Source organism: Anguilla rostrata, chromosome 18, assembly GCF_018555375.3.
Source record: "Anguilla rostrata isolate EN2019 chromosome 18, ASM1855537v3, whole genome shotgun sequence".
Taxonomy (NCBI): domain Eukaryota; kingdom Metazoa; phylum Chordata; class Actinopteri; order Anguilliformes; family Anguillidae; genus Anguilla; species Anguilla rostrata.
In genome coordinates, this window is record NC_057950.1 from 17,811,642 (window position 1) to 17,829,259 (window position 17,618).

Genomic DNA, 17,618 nt, shown 5'->3' on the forward strand with positions numbered 1-17,618 from the left:
AACTCCTGATTGGATGCTAATCCACACCGTCTGCCCACGCACACTTGGACGTGTTTGAGGCCCATGCAGACTCATGTGGAGTGCTCTATGGGGACAGGCAGTGTGACTGACGAGCCGTTTCTTACAGAGAGTCCAGCCCGCTTCAGCTCTCCCAAGCAGTCCGACGTCATCTGCGGGACGCCTAACTGCAAGGCCAGGTGGCCCAGCTCCAAAAGAAAGGAAGCTCTAAAAACGAAAAAAGAGAAGACACCACGCAGTACAGGATATGACACGGGGGAAATCTATGACATCAACAGGAGACTTTTCACATTGCTAACACTAGCGCGGATAAATCGCTGGCCCGGATGCACAGGACAGATTTTTTTATTCCTGACTACCAAACTATTTTTGTCACAACCAAATCTGGAATTCCCAAATGTTATTACGAGCACGTCCCGTCGTAGCAATGTCCTCCATAAATTTGGGAGGGGGGCACAGTAGCATGTACAGGAGCCTGATCGACTAGAGAATTCATTACTCTACAGAGCTAATGGGATGAGCTGAACCCTGCCTCTCCCAGAACGTATGCATGGTCCTCCAGGGCCACCAGCCACAGCTGAAGCAATCAGGATCCCAACACAATCACACTATGATCATTGGAGCTTTCTCACATTTGTTTTGCTCTGAGACCATGGGAATGCACTGTGGAAATAAGCACAACCAGGTCGCCATTGTGGGTACAATCTGGCAACCTTCCAATGAAGTCAAAAGGGCTGAGCCAGGGGAAATACACATGTGTTAGGGGAAATACACATGCTGTCTGTTTATCACTGTGTAATGCATGAAGAAGCCTACCTTGGTCAAAGTTCCTAGCTGCAAACCAGGCAGAGAGCAATTTGCTATAACCCTGTAATGTTTTATTTGCTGGTGGTCTGTTTGGGGCACTCAATAACATTCCTAGCATCACATGATAGTAAGCAGACAGTATGTTTCAGCTTAATCTGGCTGCTGCTGGCCTCATTTTGAATGGGCCACACCTGTCTCCATTTGCATCGCATCTGACATCCACCACTTTGACTATACTGATGAAGAGGATGGATGCATGTGGGTGACGAAGAGGAGGGGTGTGGGTGATGAAGCAAAGGCATCCAGGTGACCAAGAGAACAAATACAGATGATGAACAGGATGGATACAGGTGAGGAAGAGGACTGATGTGAGCAGAGGTGAGGAAAAGTATGGACCTCTCTCCAGGCGTGATGGACGGGTTGCTCTCCGCCAGGCCTGTGTTCGAACTCTGGGCTGCCCCAGGGGGCCGGGCAGCAGTGGGGTTTGTCAGAAGCAGAAAGATCTCTTTCAACTTCGCTCCGTCGTCTCTTCTGCCTGCCCCACCCACCTGACTGGGGTAAACATAAGGAACAGGAGTACAGCTCTGTGTTCAGTGCATTATGTCTGTCATAACATCTTTTCACAGACATCAGGCAACATGAAAAACACTACATGTCACATTTACAAACATTTAACATCCTACCAGCTCAAGTATATGTTAAAAAAAATTAACTGAGGCTAAGTTCAATGCAAGATGAATGGCAGAATGTTCCAGATCAGTGAGGAACAAACTTCACTTTTAAGGAGATGCACTGTGAAACCTTACATGTTTGGGCCACCTTTTCCTGACAGTGCATCACCTTTACATAAGACAGGTGCACAGTCAGTCACTGTTAAATGTGGGTAATGTCATCCTAAATGTCAATGAAAGTGTCTTATGTGTACATAATGAATCACCTACTGTTTCAGCTTTTGCATTTTGTAAATCACAGATAAGGTCAAGGTCTCCTCGACTTTCTTGGGACTTTTGGAGAGATCCAGGAGCTTGTGCTGCACCTGTGAACAATGGTCTTAATTAGAAAGATATATGTACGCCGGTGCATCTGAGTGTGTGTGTTAGCAGGCAGTGCTGTGGCCCTGGAAGGCCAGAGGAAGGCAGTCCTGCCTCTGGACTATTAATAATGCCAGTGCCCAGGACCATGACAGGGATGCCATGTTACTGGAGACTGCACACTCACAGGACAGCCTTAAAAGCACAGTCCTGACTCACTGGGGTCATTAAAGATCCCGCAGTCTTTACCGTCCAGGACCGGGGGTTCCATCTACTCTTTCAAATCATTCCTCTGTTCATCTGGCCAAACAACACTCTCCTTCCCCACTTCTGGGATGCAAAGAGAGCTCTGTGGAAAAATGGCTCCTTTCCATTGTGAAAGAAGCCAGTCACAACTTCCTGCGCTAGTTCTTTGAGTGCTAGCTACATAAGCCCAATTCATGACTTTTATTTTTAGCATTATTTGCATGTGGGAGGTTGTACCTGTGAGGAGAATATTTGAGGATGCAGGCGAGGCTTTACCTGTAAGGAGAATATCCGTGGATACAGGTCAGGTGTGTGCGCTCCTATAAAATCTGCTGTGACTTTTCCCCAACTAGCAGCTTCTTTCAATTTTCCAGCTTCCACAAGACATTCTATCAAGAGCCTGCAAATAAAAGAGAGGTCGTTGCGCACCCTAGAAACCTGAACTCCATATGACATCGCTACAATAATCTGCTAAACCAGCACTGATCTCTGTTGATAAAAGAAAGCTCAAATAAGACCTGATATGCAGTGAATTTTAATGCAAAGAAGAGAACGCACATCCCACCATTTCTTGTAGCTTTTTCTCCTACTCCTGAGCTTCAATGTTTTATTTATTCATGATTGCACACACACACACACACACACACGCACACGCACACACAAAGACGCAGTTCTGAAATTGCACATGCCGCCAGAACACGTTCCCAATCCTTGCAACTGTTGGCACACATTGCTCTAAGCACCAATGAACTCATCAACACGTCAGCCACTCACAGCATAAGCTCCGCCCTCCAGCGATAGTCAGCCTCTCCAACTTCCTCCAAGGCCCTCAGCACCTGCGTCAGAGAGGCCTGGAGACGCTGGCGGGAGCCGGGCCTGAGGAAAGGCCGGACGGTTTGGAGGTAGAGCACAGAGGCATTGAACACTAAGAAGTGATATCTGCATGGATAAAAACCAGGGAAGAGAGAGAATTAAAAAGGCAGATGAATTATTCACAGTGTTATGCACACACAGGGGAAGTGCAGGCCTATCTGCCTTGTACAACTTCATTTAGGGCATGCACCGGCCACTGATTCAAATACCAGTGAATTGCAAATGAACGTACAGTAAACCTGTTTCAGTGAGTCACCAAAGATCAGATCAAGGTTTAATCTCTTCTACTGAAAGAGAGCTATTATTGGACTACGGGTGCAACAGGGAACGGATCAGCGCAAGTGGGGTAAACAGCCTATTTGAGAGTTGCTAATTTAGCCCCCCAGGAATGCCCCCCTCCTTCCCCCATATTATCACAGACTAGATAAAAACAGCATTCCCTTTGGTGCTCGCTGGGAAATCTGCAGAGGAGATGAAACAGCATGGGGTAATCACCACTGTTCTTCTGACAGATAAGGAGTTAATCAGACCAGCTTAACTTGAGTCCTAACTTTGGCCTGTTTTCGTCCTACTTCATTATGTATGGAGCTCCAAAAGCGTTCATATCTGTAAATCAGAATCTGTTCACTTGTAAAAATGTTTCGTGCTTGTGAAAAATAATGTAACTCTTTGTGCTTATAACATCCATTTGCACGTCCAAACACTGGGACTATTTATTACTGAATGCCCAATATAGGAAGTTTTAATCCAAATGCAGTTCTGCTACACCCCAAGCAAAGTAAATATCATATTTACGATTTCATTTCTATTTGACTAAAGACCGCATTAAGAATGAATACACTGCAGAATCAGGCTAATTAGGAAGAGAACAGCTCTTCTATTCAATTTCCACTTCACTTCACCACAAACTGACATTATACCGTTTTGTGTTTCACAGTAAGCAATAAATATTCTAAAATAAATAATTCATATTTTTCTGTCAAACAAAATTCTTATAAACAAAGCTCACTTTGGTTAAGAGGAAACATGTGAGAAATGAGAGATGCTGAGCAAGAAAAGATCTGAGGACGAAATAAATCGTTTTTCCCCTCTGCTAACATACCTGGGCTGCTCTTTTGAAATCTCAATAGCCTTCAGAAAATGCATCACTGCCTTTTCCACGTCATCCTGGAGGTAAAATAATGAGCCAGAGAAATTAATGAGAGGCAGCAGTGTGAATGGGAACGGCATTACCTTGCAGACAGGCACAGAAATAATGATCACACAAGAGAATAGTAATATTGTTGAAAGTAAAGTACATCTTTGAAAAGAATCAAGGGGAAATTGAAAGGAGGGTGAACGCCGCTAAATGAAATGGAAGCTTCGATCGACATCTTCTTTAGAAGTGTCAAACTGACATTGTTTTGGGAGGTCAAATTAAGATTCTTTGGGGATTTCACACAAGCTCTTATGCAATTACCTTGACCTGATGAAGTGGGTTTCCCCACAGATTAATAAATCACCTACCTCCATGCACCCCCTCCCATTCTTCTCCTGTCCCATTCTCCACCTGTCTACATTTTGCTTTCCTTTTTCTCTGTTGCTTTTGTCCTGATCGCAGATTCCATGCCCAAGTTCAAAGGCTGAATGTTTCAAAAGCTACGTGCGTTCACTCAATAGTAAAACCCCTTGGCGCATATCTTTTGTGCTGAATTGATCAGAGAAAGCAGAGCAGCAGGCTGAGGACCTGTGCTGTGGCTCGTTGAGCTGGCCGGCGCCCTTACCATGCTTTCCAAAGTCTGGGCACAGAGCTGGCCCTGGCACAGGTACGCGCGGCACAGGAACTGATTGGCCGGAGGTTTCCCTTTAAAGTACATCATTAGGCAGGTTTCGCTGATCTCAGTCAGCCCCAGCTGAAAGAGAAAGCATCAGAACTCAGGCCTTGCTTTTCAGCCTGCTGTGAAACCAGCGTACACAATCTTCATTTAGGGTTTCATGTATAATTCAGCATGTTCAGTAATTACTAAGTATTCAAACTTAAAATAAATACACCCAGCCTCCTCCCACACCAACTCCATTCCCTGAGGATCCTTACACAAAGAAGGCTCGATATGCTTGTTAATTATAAACATGCATCTATCTGGCTATTTGTGAATCGAAGCATAACTACAGAATATGTTATACCGCATTACATTTTGATAAGCCGTAGTATAAATGATTAGACAAACTGGGTTCTGGAACTCAAAGGTTTGGGTTTGAGTCACAGCTAGGGTGCTGTCATTGTACACTTGAACAAAGGTACTTAACCTGAATTGCATCAGTAAAATATCCAGCGGTATAAATGTATTTTATGTAAAAAAGCAACCTGTGTTGATTTGGATAAGAGTGCCTGCTAAACGTTGAAATGGAATGGTTTTATGCTACCTGTCTGTTTCTAATAATTCAGCTACTGTGCGTACAGCAGAAATGTGGTCTGATTAACTATTAGCGCTGCTTTACTCCATAAATTTGCCCTGTAGGTCAGTCTGTTCCTTAAAACATCAAAATAATGTTATTTATGATGCTCATGACCCACATTCTCTGTGGGCTGTTGGAAACCATGATGATATTTATTCACAGTGACTCACAACATGCCCCCACTCCCTCCACACTTATCATATCATGTTCAACTTATAAACAAGTCATTTGAACACACACACGCACACACACAGAGGTTCAATGGGTTCTTATGTACAAAAACTTTGTAAACTGATGATTTAGTTTTTAAAAAAAGTTCAATAGGTTCAAGCCATAACTATAATGCCCGCATTACCTCGACAGCAAGGTGTTGAAAATATGACATATGAACAATAGCTAATAAATATGGACACAAATATAACATCCATGTTCACATATACAAATAATCAGTTTTAAAATATTGATTAAAAAAAGGATGCAACTTGTTATCTAGCCTATAGCCCACACAAGGACATTAGGATGGGTTTACAGTTCTCATTTAAAAAATGCTGTAAACTACTGAATTTAAATAGTCTTTATTAAAAATGCGACCTGGCCTTTGGTGAGCTTACATTTCTTTTCCATTCACAGTGCATTTGTCAGCTTACTCGTCCACTTTAATGGAAAGTACGCTTTCAGCATGTCAACATGTCTTGTTGGAGATTACCATGGTGGTTTCCATATAAGCACACCTTCACAAATATCATAGCAGCTGATATATTCAAAATGTTATCCTCATCACACTTCGGATATATGCGGCTGATTAGGCAGGCGGCACATGCTCTCCGGATGATCCCGTTTTCATCGCGGCCTACGCGCACCTCCTGCCTGGCGACATCTGTCTCATGGGGGAATTAGACGGCACATTTATCGACTGCGCGGAACTCAATTCCGGGAAGGCCCATGCGTGTCGGAGCAACGCTGTAGGATACAACTTCATCCTGCGTTTCTGAAGCTTCTTAAACCGCTCCTTATAACCAGGACTTCTATGAATCCTTCACGACAATAATGCTTGCTTTGTAATTCCAGCATCAGGCATAGGCATGTGCATAGGAAAGTCACAGTAAATTCCGAATTGCATTTAAATAAATCAACTTTAAGCTAGTCATGTGTGTGCTAGTATGTGGCGTTATATAGAGTTAGGAAATTATTTAACAGATAATTCTGGTGCAAGTTTGAAAGTCTGAAGTTACAATGCAACTCCATATTCACATGTACCTACTGTAGCCTATATCAAAAGGCTAACGTGTTTTTACAGTCTAAACCTCAATAGCTGTATCATTTTTGTATTGATCTATATACACATTCATTCACGCAATTACTTGTGAAAGGGTATCCACTAAATGGGTCGAGGGCGCACTGAGGAGATAAATAAGATAGAAAACGGGTGTAATAAAAGCAGATTGTGAAAGGACTTTTCATGGCAGTTTTACCTGAAAGGCTTGTTCGGCGCAAATGACGTACAGTTCAGGACAAAAACACCTGCCACCTGATAATGCTTTTTCTTTGGTTCCTTCATTGATCAAATCATACGCTTTCTTCAAAGCCTCAGCATCTAAAAGAGAACATATTAGCGTTCATACACATAGTCTAATATAAATAAGATGTTCTGTCATTCTTTCGTAAAGTTTGGTAATTGACTCAAATCAATGGACATGTATGAAATGCGGATTAAGCTAAATTACATTCAGAACTGTATAGCCAACGTCGTTTGTTTAACGATTACCTTTCTGTGTCTCGGCTTTGGTCAGAAATTGCCGAATCTGAAGGTCCATGATGTTTCAAAGTTCAAAGCTAACGGTAGCATTAATTAGGGAACATCATCAGCATGTATCTTTTAGTGATAACTCAAATATGAACTAGACTAAATTAGATTGCTACCTGCTCGACTTGTTCATTTACAGTTGACGAGATTCAATCACTAAATTTTTGGGTATGAGATAGAGTCCGGACCAACTGACCGATTGTATAACTAAAGTACAATTACATTTTATGTATTTCATTAATATTAGTTACATGTGGCTATCTAGCGTTAGACTAGACCACTGACCACGTCTTTTTGTTAGGTTTACATTGTATCCTAGCAACAAGTACAACCATACGGTAAGCGTAGAGGGACAAACACAACATTCTAACCAGGAACACATGCGCATTCATTTGCATTGTATTATATTATGACGCTATAATCAATGGCTATTGTTTACATTGTTCTGCTCTAATTGTGCGGGTGTTTAGAAGTTAGTTTAGAATGTTGCATATATACTATGTGTTGATGGTGTTAGCTTTTTAAAAATGATATGTTTGCAGACACTCTTATCTAGAGCAACTTTCATAATTCATGTTTGACATTTAATTAATTCATAAAGTTGGATATTTACTGTTTACTGACTTCAGGGAACAAGTATCACATCTGCTTTAGGAATACAAGAGGGATTCCAAAACGTGTTTCTGGCGCTTTGTTGTGTTGTTTGTTACTTGGTTGCTGCGGGGACTGCTGGGGAGGAGCCGACTACTCTTTGGCGACGATGCGACAATTAAGTGTTATTTCTAAACAACTAACTACTGTTTCCTGTTTGTCCCGTGAAGCCATTTCACCCTGAATCCCCGAATCCATTAGAAGCTCTGGTTTGGTCGGCTTTGTGATGAAGCTGAATGAGACACCCAGGACAATACCTAAACTGAGCTAAATCTCAATAATGTTGACAATGTTATACTATGGTATGGCATGGCATATGTCCTATGGCAAAAATCCATATTTAATATTAAATATTATTAATATTTAATTCCTGTCAGAAAGGGCTTAATTGATTAATTAATTAATGTATTTACCACCAAAATACTTTCAGTTAATTTTCAAAAAATATAATCACGCCATTCCTTGGAAAATAATATTTAATTCAAACCATATAAGGTACATTTCAATCAGTGAAATTTCCTCAAACCATTCCTATAGTATAGCACAGTAATGTCACTTTCATTCACATTGAAGTGTAACATTCTTCTGTTAAATTTACATATTTGTGTAAGGTAATTTTCACACTGACAGTCCTTATCTGGTGCAATTAAAACAGCTGCCTATCTAAATCATAAACTAAATGGTTAATTACTTCTGTAGGCACAAGACATAATTGCATTGGCAACCTATGATAAACTAGACTCAACTACTCTATTATTTTCATTCCATTTTTTCATTCAAAATAAGTTTTAAGCATAATCTAAATGTTGTTCTAAATCATAAACAACACAAATAATAAATACTAAATTCCTGGAGGGTTTGAACATACGTAACTAGCACACATTAAGGCAGAGACACATCAGGGAAACAAAAGTTCTTCCAAATGTTACCTTTCCTTTCTCAAAGGGCTCATACTGAGGTGTGAGGCCAGGAAGGGTGTGTGGGCATTCAGCCCCCTAATGTTCCTGAGCCATGGAAGCGCTGCAGGACCTTGGGCAGTGCCACGCCCAGGCAGTGTAGCAGCTGTAGCTCATCCCTAATCATGCCAGCTGTTGCCCATTACCTGGATCGGGGCAACTATAAAAGTTCTTGTTTCTAGCCCTTAAAAAGAAACTACGTTTCCATGTGGTTGCTGTAAGGGCTTTGGTTTGTGGTGCTGTAGATTGTTTGTTTGGCCTTTTGGAGCAGTGTACTTTTTGTTCCTTCTTACATAACATGCATCTTGTTTTTTAGTGGAGTGTTTTTGTTTAAATACCCACAAGGTAACGAAAGGCGTTTAGCCAAACATTTTTCCTGAATTTGTTTTGTCTGTTCATCAAATGTCACAGTGACCACCTCCACACTGTGCCACAGGGGGTAACCCACTCATATCCCAACCAAACCCTAACCCTTTTCGTCATACTGAAAATGTTTTGACCATCAGGAGACCAGAATGTGGACTGAGCAGATTGCCTTTATTCCAGTCACCCAATATTGCTGCTCGCATTTAACCAGTTATGCCATTTAAAAAAGAAAAGTTTTATTTATTTATTTAAATCTCAGAACGTGCTGTGCTTCAAACAGTGAAATGTGCATGACTATCTCTCAGTTCCCTATGATCAGGTCCCACTAAATTCTTATTTATTTATAAATTACCCTCCCTGTTCAGGGCTCAGACAGCATGAGAAGTGGCTTTAATGTGATGCCCTGCCCTCTCTCTTGTTCCATTTTAAAATGAATATTGTCAATTTTAGCTTTGGGTCTCCACCCCAAAGCATCATTTTCCTTTAGCAAATGTACTGTTTCTGCTGCTCAAAGGGATTTCTATCCTCATTTTCCCATGTCCTCAAACTGCTGCCTAATTGACCAATTTACACTTGTTGAATGGAGAGGTTGTGGTAGATCAGTGTGGTCTTATAATGTGCCTTAGAATCAGTGTTTATAATGCAAATCGATATCCACATGACATCTACATGGTTTTGCATAATGACCAATTATGTCATTGTCACAGAGCCTTGTCCTTGACGCACGCATGCACACACGCACACACACACACACAGCACTGCAGGAATACTCACTGAAACTTAGAACTTCTGAACAATAATTTATACACTTTTCTATTCTTTCTGCCCATTCTCTCTGGTGATGATTTTGCCAAAAATGACAAAATCATATGCACACAATAAAATAGCTTCTCTTAATATGAGATGAAGGGCTGGGAGTCTAAATCTGAAGCAGCTGGTCATCAGGGGTTAAGAAATCCAGAGCTTTTGAGCATGATAGATATTAATATACCCTTTAAAATGAAAACATCCATCTGCTTAGACAAATGCAAATGTGCATTTGTGTGCACCTTGCACTGTACATTATAATATTAAAAAGTAATCCATGAACCATTTTCACAGGTGCTTCTGCAAAACCCATTTTGCTTCATGGGCCATCAGATGGAACAGTGCGGAGAGCCTGCACAGATGACCAGACCTGAGATATGGGTCTGGGTTCAAGAATGAATAATGGTTTCATTATTTCAATAGCCTCATCGCTAACTTTCTGTCACATGCTCTAAAATGCCCTGCTCTGAAAAGGGAATATGTCCTTCCTGCAACAAAGCTGTTCATTCGCTGCAACTGAAGACATCCTGTTTTGCCCAATCACAGGATACATTTTTCATTCAGTGCAATGTAATTCTGTGTTTCCTTCCTTTATTATTCCTTCCTTTATTCCTTTATTACATGTTAGTAGCCTCATTTCTTTATGTGGGCTTCAGTATATTTTTGCCCAGAGGGCATTTTTCTTGTCATATTTTACATGATAGGCCCACTGCACTTTGACATTTCTCAAGGCTGTTTGCATTCTCTCTACCGTTCGTCAAATTCAGATTACGCTAATGCATACACTGCTCTGTGTTATGCGACCAATGTATAATCCTCCAAACCAGTTTCAGGCACGCGCATTAATAGCATGTTCAATTGTGCCCACATCGTTTCTGTTGCATGGGTAACTCTCTTCACTTCCTTGTGTCAATGTCCTAATTTGCAGCCAGGATTTAAGGATTTAAATCATTTACAATACACTATTTAAACACTCTCTTCACTCGATAGGCACTTGAAACTGAGTGACTGGGCTTGAACGGATTGGTGTGGAAAATGAGGTTCTGTGGACATTCTACAGATCATGTAGAAAATGAGCTGTGTCTCAAGTTAGGCTCTTGTGCAATGAAGTACTGAATGTCAGCAATGGATGGTCACAATAAAGGTAAAATTACACATGGGGAGTCTAAGAGTGAAACAAACTTCACTCTTTCCATCCGTCCAAAATATCTTCTCTTTATTTTTTTCTTATAAAGGAAATACTGTAACAATTTATAATCAGTTGAATTCTACTTATTATTGTAATAAGTAGAATTCAACAATGTGGTGTGGTGTAAATAATAAAAAACAACCTTTTGGACACTTTTGTAAAATAAGCTCCAGAAAAACGTTTATTTAGAAACCTGTGATGCTTGCAATCAATACTGTTTTGTAAACCCAGAAATAACTGTTCACAAAGAATGTGTAATTGTGTTGACTTTTTTCACTGTGCAGTGAGTATTTTTCCGATGGTTTTGTGGAACCTGACACTAAAATTATTGGATATTGGTATTTAATAGCCTTCAGAGTCATCAGATCTGACCCCAGTGGAACATTTATGGGAGATTGTGGAACGATGGTGGAAACAACATTTTCATCTTGAATTTATTGACTGTCATGGAAAGCAATGTGTAATATTCATCCTGAAAAAACCCCATTGCTGGTAGACTATGCTATTGTGTAGGCTACACTGGTCACATGTGGTAACCTCTCTATTAACCCCTGTGTTCAGTTTGGGCCCAATTGTTCCACTTTAAACTTTGTGTTTAAAGTTGGTCAAGACAAATGATACTTTTGAGAGATGTATTTCATAACCAGTGACTAAACTAGTGTGTTTTTTGTGTTGTGTTTCTATTTGTTGTTAATTTTTATTTTCTTAATGTTTTTTTTCTACATAGTTTCTTTGAATATAATCAAAGATTAAAAATAATTTAGAATGTCAGTACAAAATAACAAATACCAATAATCTACTGCATGAAATCCTTTTTCTTTAAAAGTTTTTCACAGGTAAACATGATTTTTGCCAGGCCACCGAACAGGCATCTTGTCCCCCCTGGTGCGCCCTGCTGTCGGGCAGAAGGCTCTGTCTGTTAAGGACATGTGGGGATCAGGAGCAGTGTGGGGCATTGGGAGCGGTGTGGGAGATCAGGAGCACAAATTCACATGAAACAGTCAACATGCCACATTGCTGTTAAGACATTAGACAGTCAGGGCATACAGCTTTAAAAAGGATCACATGAATGCTTGCTCAGAACAGAGTGCTTAATAATAAAAGCCACATCCCAAATGACAATACAGACGGGGTGATGGGAGTGGCCTCTTAAACCTTTCCCATCACAAAAGCAGCTCAGTTTGACTGATGCATTCGCAGTGGGACTGCGTGTTCCATCACAGATGACAAGAGGCGTAGTCACACTGCGAGAACCCTAAAAAAGCTCCACTGAAAGAACGTAATGATGAATAAATTACAGCTGGTTGAATGTTTGCAGACAATTGAGGTCACCTGAGCATGGTTCCTCTGGTATTACCATCTGCAGCGAGCTGAACAGGAAGGGACCTGCCAGACTGCAGCTCCTACTTTGGAGAGTTTGGCTTTTCTTCAGACGCGTTTGTCTGACAGCTGTCCCTAGTCACCGTCTTGCGGCTACCGATGCGGTGTTTCTCTTTGTATGTTTGTTTGTTTTGCTCTCAGATGAAGAGAGAAATGAAGCCAGCTGCCTTCATTTCAGCTGAATAATGTCGTCGCCACGGGAGACGCCACGGCAGCGTTAACTCTTCAGCACATTGTGGTGAGCCGCCTTGCTTGCAAACTATGAAATTAGCTCAGCTGTGACCTAAAAATACAACCTCATGCCATAGGAACAGTGTTATGAAACCTTGACCCTACCCACCATTTAGAGAGTGATCATTATTTGTGAAGATATTTTTGCAGTTCTTATATTTTCTACTGGATATACTGAATAAAACCTGACCCTGATTAATAATAACTATGAAAATTAAGATAAGAATACCACACTGGTAATAATAATAATAATAAGATGAAGCAGAAGAAGGAGAAAAAACATTGCCATCATTCTCATCATCATCTAAGGCTGTCAAACTGAAAATAGACACAGATTACAAACAGATTCACAATAATTTAATATGCTTTTCAAATCCAGACATATGAATAGCTTAGTAATAATAAAAATAATGACTTGAAGATAAATAACACATTTATTGTCAGTGCCTGACAGTATTTAAAATGAAGCCCGCAGGATTCCTAGGGGTGCAGTGCACATGCTGCGAATGTTGTGTTGACAGATTAATCAGAGAGGGATGAGCAAATCTATTCAAAATAAGTCATTCGATTCAGCTCACTGGGCAGACGGGATTCACATGTGCTTTGTGGATAATGGAGGAGAACGCAGGGTTTGGGATCCCATTAAGGCCAGGATGCTGAGGGAAGGCCCAGCCTGTAACAGGGTGGCGAGCCTGGGGACGGCGTGTGTGTTGATGGGTGGAAATGGCCCTTTGCTTGCGGCCCTTGGAGGACGAGAAAGTAAAGCTGACTTAAACCTGGAGCCTATCTCAGCTTTGCAGGGAGGCAGGCTGGGAGATTCCATCACCTACCATTTCATGTCCCCCCCCCCCAGCCCACCCCCCCCCCCTCCCACCCCGCCCTTCCCACAAGGAAGGGCAATGAAGGGCGGCTAAATTTGTTCCAGGTATGAAATTTTACATCATGAGGAATCCACAAAGGGTAGCTTTTCTGGGATCAACAAACGGTGGCTTTAAATTGATCAAGTTTTTTTACATTGTAAGGGCTGACAAAGTGATATACAAGTGGAAATTTATGAGTTCTTTCTGTTGGATAATGGTACAGAGGTGGAAATTTAGTCAAAGCAAATTATGCAAGTATTTTTTTCCGCCTAGGGCGTTATTACTGTGACACATAGCTTGGCAGAACATGTACTGTAGTAGAAGCACAGACAAGTAAGGAGTTTAAGACAGACCAGGACAAACTTAATGTTGAATACCCTCAAAGAATGACAGTTGGTACAGTGAAAAGCATGAATTGTGGTGTTGAATTGTCAGTTGAGTTTTCATCATCAAGTATAGATGGCATTGTTATTTTCACAGTGTCTGTATTTTGATGTTGCATGTTAATTAAAAATTGAAGGACTGATGTTGACTGTAGAGTGCTCAGGCACAGAGGTGTCCTTCTTCTACAAATGGGACTCTTCTGATGTGAATTTCTGGCTCCATAATTCTGCAGTTGGATAGGTGATCCTGTGGAGTTTAATGGTGAAGCGGGAGTTTATATAAATGATACTCAAATAAATGTCCTCCCTTTGTTCTACTGTATAATTCTCAGTGTCAGAGAGATGGATTGTTGGTAATGGCTCTGGCACAGTGCTGGTATCCTGAGTAGAATACACACTTGAACATTAAGCAGCTTTGCATCACAGCACTCTCTGTAAGCTCTAAACCTGTGATGCATACAAACATGGCTCCCATTAGCTGAAGAGGATAACTGGGGAACTCAGACAATTAGGGATCAAAAGATAATCTTCTGTCAACCAACAGGTCTGGGGGGAGGGAGGGAACGGAGAGGCCTTCAGTTTAATCATATGTAAAGAATGGCAATCATCTGTTGCTCCCCCCATATCACATACACATGAACAGGGTAGGTGGATCATTTGTACTGGAGGGTGAAACTGCTGTCCAATAAAATACTTTCTGACAATTGAACACTGAGCTGAACCCTCACATGTTGTGGAAGAATCCAGCACTCCCAAACATGCCTTGTAAGAATCATCGCTTTTCCACCAACAAAAATAGTCCCCTTATACCGACCAGAAGCCCTCTAGAGAAGTTCTTCAAAACTGCATTACTAAGAGTGGGGATTACAATAAACAAAATACACATAAAGCTGTCCTGAATATTCATGCAGTTCAGAAGCATGACAAAAAATAAATAAGTAAATAACAACACTGAATTGGGAAATCAGGTAATTAAAGGGGCTTCTGACAGGAAAGCTAATCCCACTAATCCTTGTGACTCTAATCCCAGCTCTTCACAGATTGAAGAATACACTGTTTCAACAGGCTCTTTTTCCTGAGCGATTCATAGTGAGATAACCTCAACTCTGAGCCAGTTCAATCCAATGAGATCTTTGTATGTGATGTAAGCAGTGGCTGCTGGGGGCCAGTCATGTACCCACAGGCACGACGATGTATAAAGCCACATCCCTGGCCGATCCGTGACCCTCATAAATGGCCAGACACAGATACACAGATTTGTGTGCGTGTGTGTGTGTGTTTATGATTGTGTGAGCGACACAGAGTTATCTCTGGGAGTTCAAAGATGCAGTCTCTTCAGACCTTGATTGCTTTAATGTTATGTCTTCATCCTAGTACATATTAGACTCTCCTAGCCCGAGCAACCTTTAAAGTACGTGCACTAAATGAGATGGTGTTCAAGGTATGCCATTCTACAGGCTATTTCTAGGCAGGGCATTACATTACATTACACTCACTTAGTGCTCTTATCTCTAAAGGATAGCATAAGTGCATCCACCTAAATGAAAACAATTCCCACTGAGATGGGCCTAGATCATCCAGTCCTATATTTTCAAATGGGACAGCATTTATTAGTTTTATGTCTAATGAATTTTTACAAATTAAAAACGTTCAGATATGGGAAATGCTAATTGGCAGTCTGATTCCACATTGTAACTCAACAATGCGTTGTGTAAGCACGATTTTCTTATTTCAGAGGTTGTTCCCTACTCCTGATACTCCTTTGGAGTGCAGGTATACACTGTGCAGCTAGCTGGAGGTGCTTTGAAAATGCTGGCTTCTCACACTTCAGCAGATCAATTCTGGCCCCATCCATTATGAATCAAACGTTTTGAAAAGAATTCAGTTCAATCCCTGAGTGAAATTGTTCAAAACCTTTTTGGAATGCTCCTATGGGACAGGGGATCATGATGAGATGTCAAGTAGACATTAAATACATTTTTTCGGTTTAACCCAACAAATGACCATTAATTATTCAAGTTGGAACACATAGATTAATAGTGACACAGACCAACTCACATTTCCATTTCACACACGCACAAAAAGAATCTCTCTATCTCTCTCTCTCTCTCTCTCTCTCTCTCTCTCTCTCACACACACACACGCACACACACACACACACACGCACACACACAGAAGGTTTAATGCAAGATGAACCGATTGAAGCAGATGTGGATACCAAGCGCAAAAGGAGCAATAGCAACAGTTTTACACATTTTATCACCTGCAGCAGAAATGACAGCAAATGGGGAGAATGGAATGGAAATTAATTTTAACCTCATCCAGTCCACAGCTCAGCAGTTTCTGCTTCTCATAGCTGCCTGCAAGTTGGGCCTGTTTGTTGTAAATTGAGGAAATGTTTTAAGAGTGCATACAATTAAAATTCTTTTCACATGAGAGATATAAATATTTTTGTAATAATTGAATGTCTACATAAAAAGTTAAGGGAGAAAAAGTTCCACTCTTACAATCTCCACTCTTTATACTCAAGACTCAAGACATACAACAAACAGAAGACAGTGTTTGGGATCCATTTAGATTTGTCGTCTGGTTATGAGTCAACATCATGTGACACCCACCCTGCTGAGGTACACCGGACCACTGGGACTTGCCAGCTGAAAATAGCCCGCTTGGGGCAGCCTCCATTGATCTCTGATTAGGTTGGCAGAGGCAAGCAAGATTTCTGATTGGAAGTGTTCATTTTCAATCAAAAGCAGGGGTCCACTTGATTGGATCATTAACATGACCAGCATGTAGCAGGAGGGCTCTGACAAAGAGTAATGAGTTGCCTGTCTGAATGTGCATGCACTTCATCACAGTTGTCATTTTGAATGTGGGGCGGGGGGGCTGGATCGGGGGTTAGGAGAGGGGTGGAGGGTGCTGGTGGGAACAATTGACAGCAGTTTGCAAGATGGCAATGTATATAACTGAGCAGCTTTCTAGGATGGTCTATTAATCATCATTTAATTGTGAAAGCAATTAAAATATGAAAAGCTGCTTTCAACAGTATTTGCATTAACTGCATCCCACTCAGTCATTTACTACCAAGCACATAATTATTTCTTATCGGTGCTGGATGTGCAGTGTGCATGACATTCCTATTATTATAAACCTTTCCTTAAGAGCTGACTTCAATACTTCAGCGTGCCAATAGCTGAGAGTGGCTGAGAGTGAGAGATTGGAAAACGTGTGCATTTTTTTCAAGCCTTCGCAACGCTCACTGAATTACAGACATGAAAAACAATTCCTCACTGAATGGGGAAATTTAGTTAGACGTTTTACAGAAGCCATTGTCACACTGGGAGCCACTAGCAGCCCTGCTTCCCTGTAAGGGCTGCAGTGTCCATCGGTGAATCATAGAATCTGAGCAGTAAATCTGAGGCCTTCACAGTCTCGTGTGTGGGACTCCCACAAGTCTCCAAAGGGGTCATTTTAATTCACATATCGTCAAAGAGGATTTGTGATGGATTACATGTATCCTACTTTAGGAGCAGAGGTGCAGACAGCACATGTGAGGCTGATCAGGTAAAAGTCACGTCTC

At 41.2% G+C, this 17,618-nt stretch overlaps 1 protein-coding gene across 1 annotated transcript in view; it reads right to left on the minus strand.

Moving 5' to 3' along the window:
* The window catches only part of LOC135245237 (cilia- and flagella-associated protein 46), a 49,839-nt gene extending 42,304 nt beyond the window's left edge, over window positions 1–7,535 (minus strand). The window contains exons 1-9 of the mRNA XM_064318153.1: window positions 7,177–7,535; window positions 6,884–7,005; window positions 4,739–4,867; window positions 4,078–4,142; window positions 2,877–3,041; window positions 2,379–2,502; window positions 1,767–1,861; window positions 1,222–1,377; window positions 126–225 (exon numbers count right to left, since the gene is read on the minus strand). Of these exons, the coding sequence (XP_064174223.1) occupies window positions 126–225; window positions 1,222–1,377; window positions 1,767–1,861; window positions 2,379–2,502; window positions 2,877–3,041; window positions 4,078–4,142; window positions 4,739–4,867; window positions 6,884–7,005; window positions 7,177–7,225 (1,005 nt within the window). The 5' untranslated portion in view covers window positions 7,226–7,535. The remainder of the gene's footprint in view (window positions 1–125; window positions 226–1,221; window positions 1,378–1,766; window positions 1,862–2,378; window positions 2,503–2,876; window positions 3,042–4,077; window positions 4,143–4,738; window positions 4,868–6,883; window positions 7,006–7,176) is intronic.
* Window positions 7,536–17,618: the final 10,083 nt, after the last annotated feature.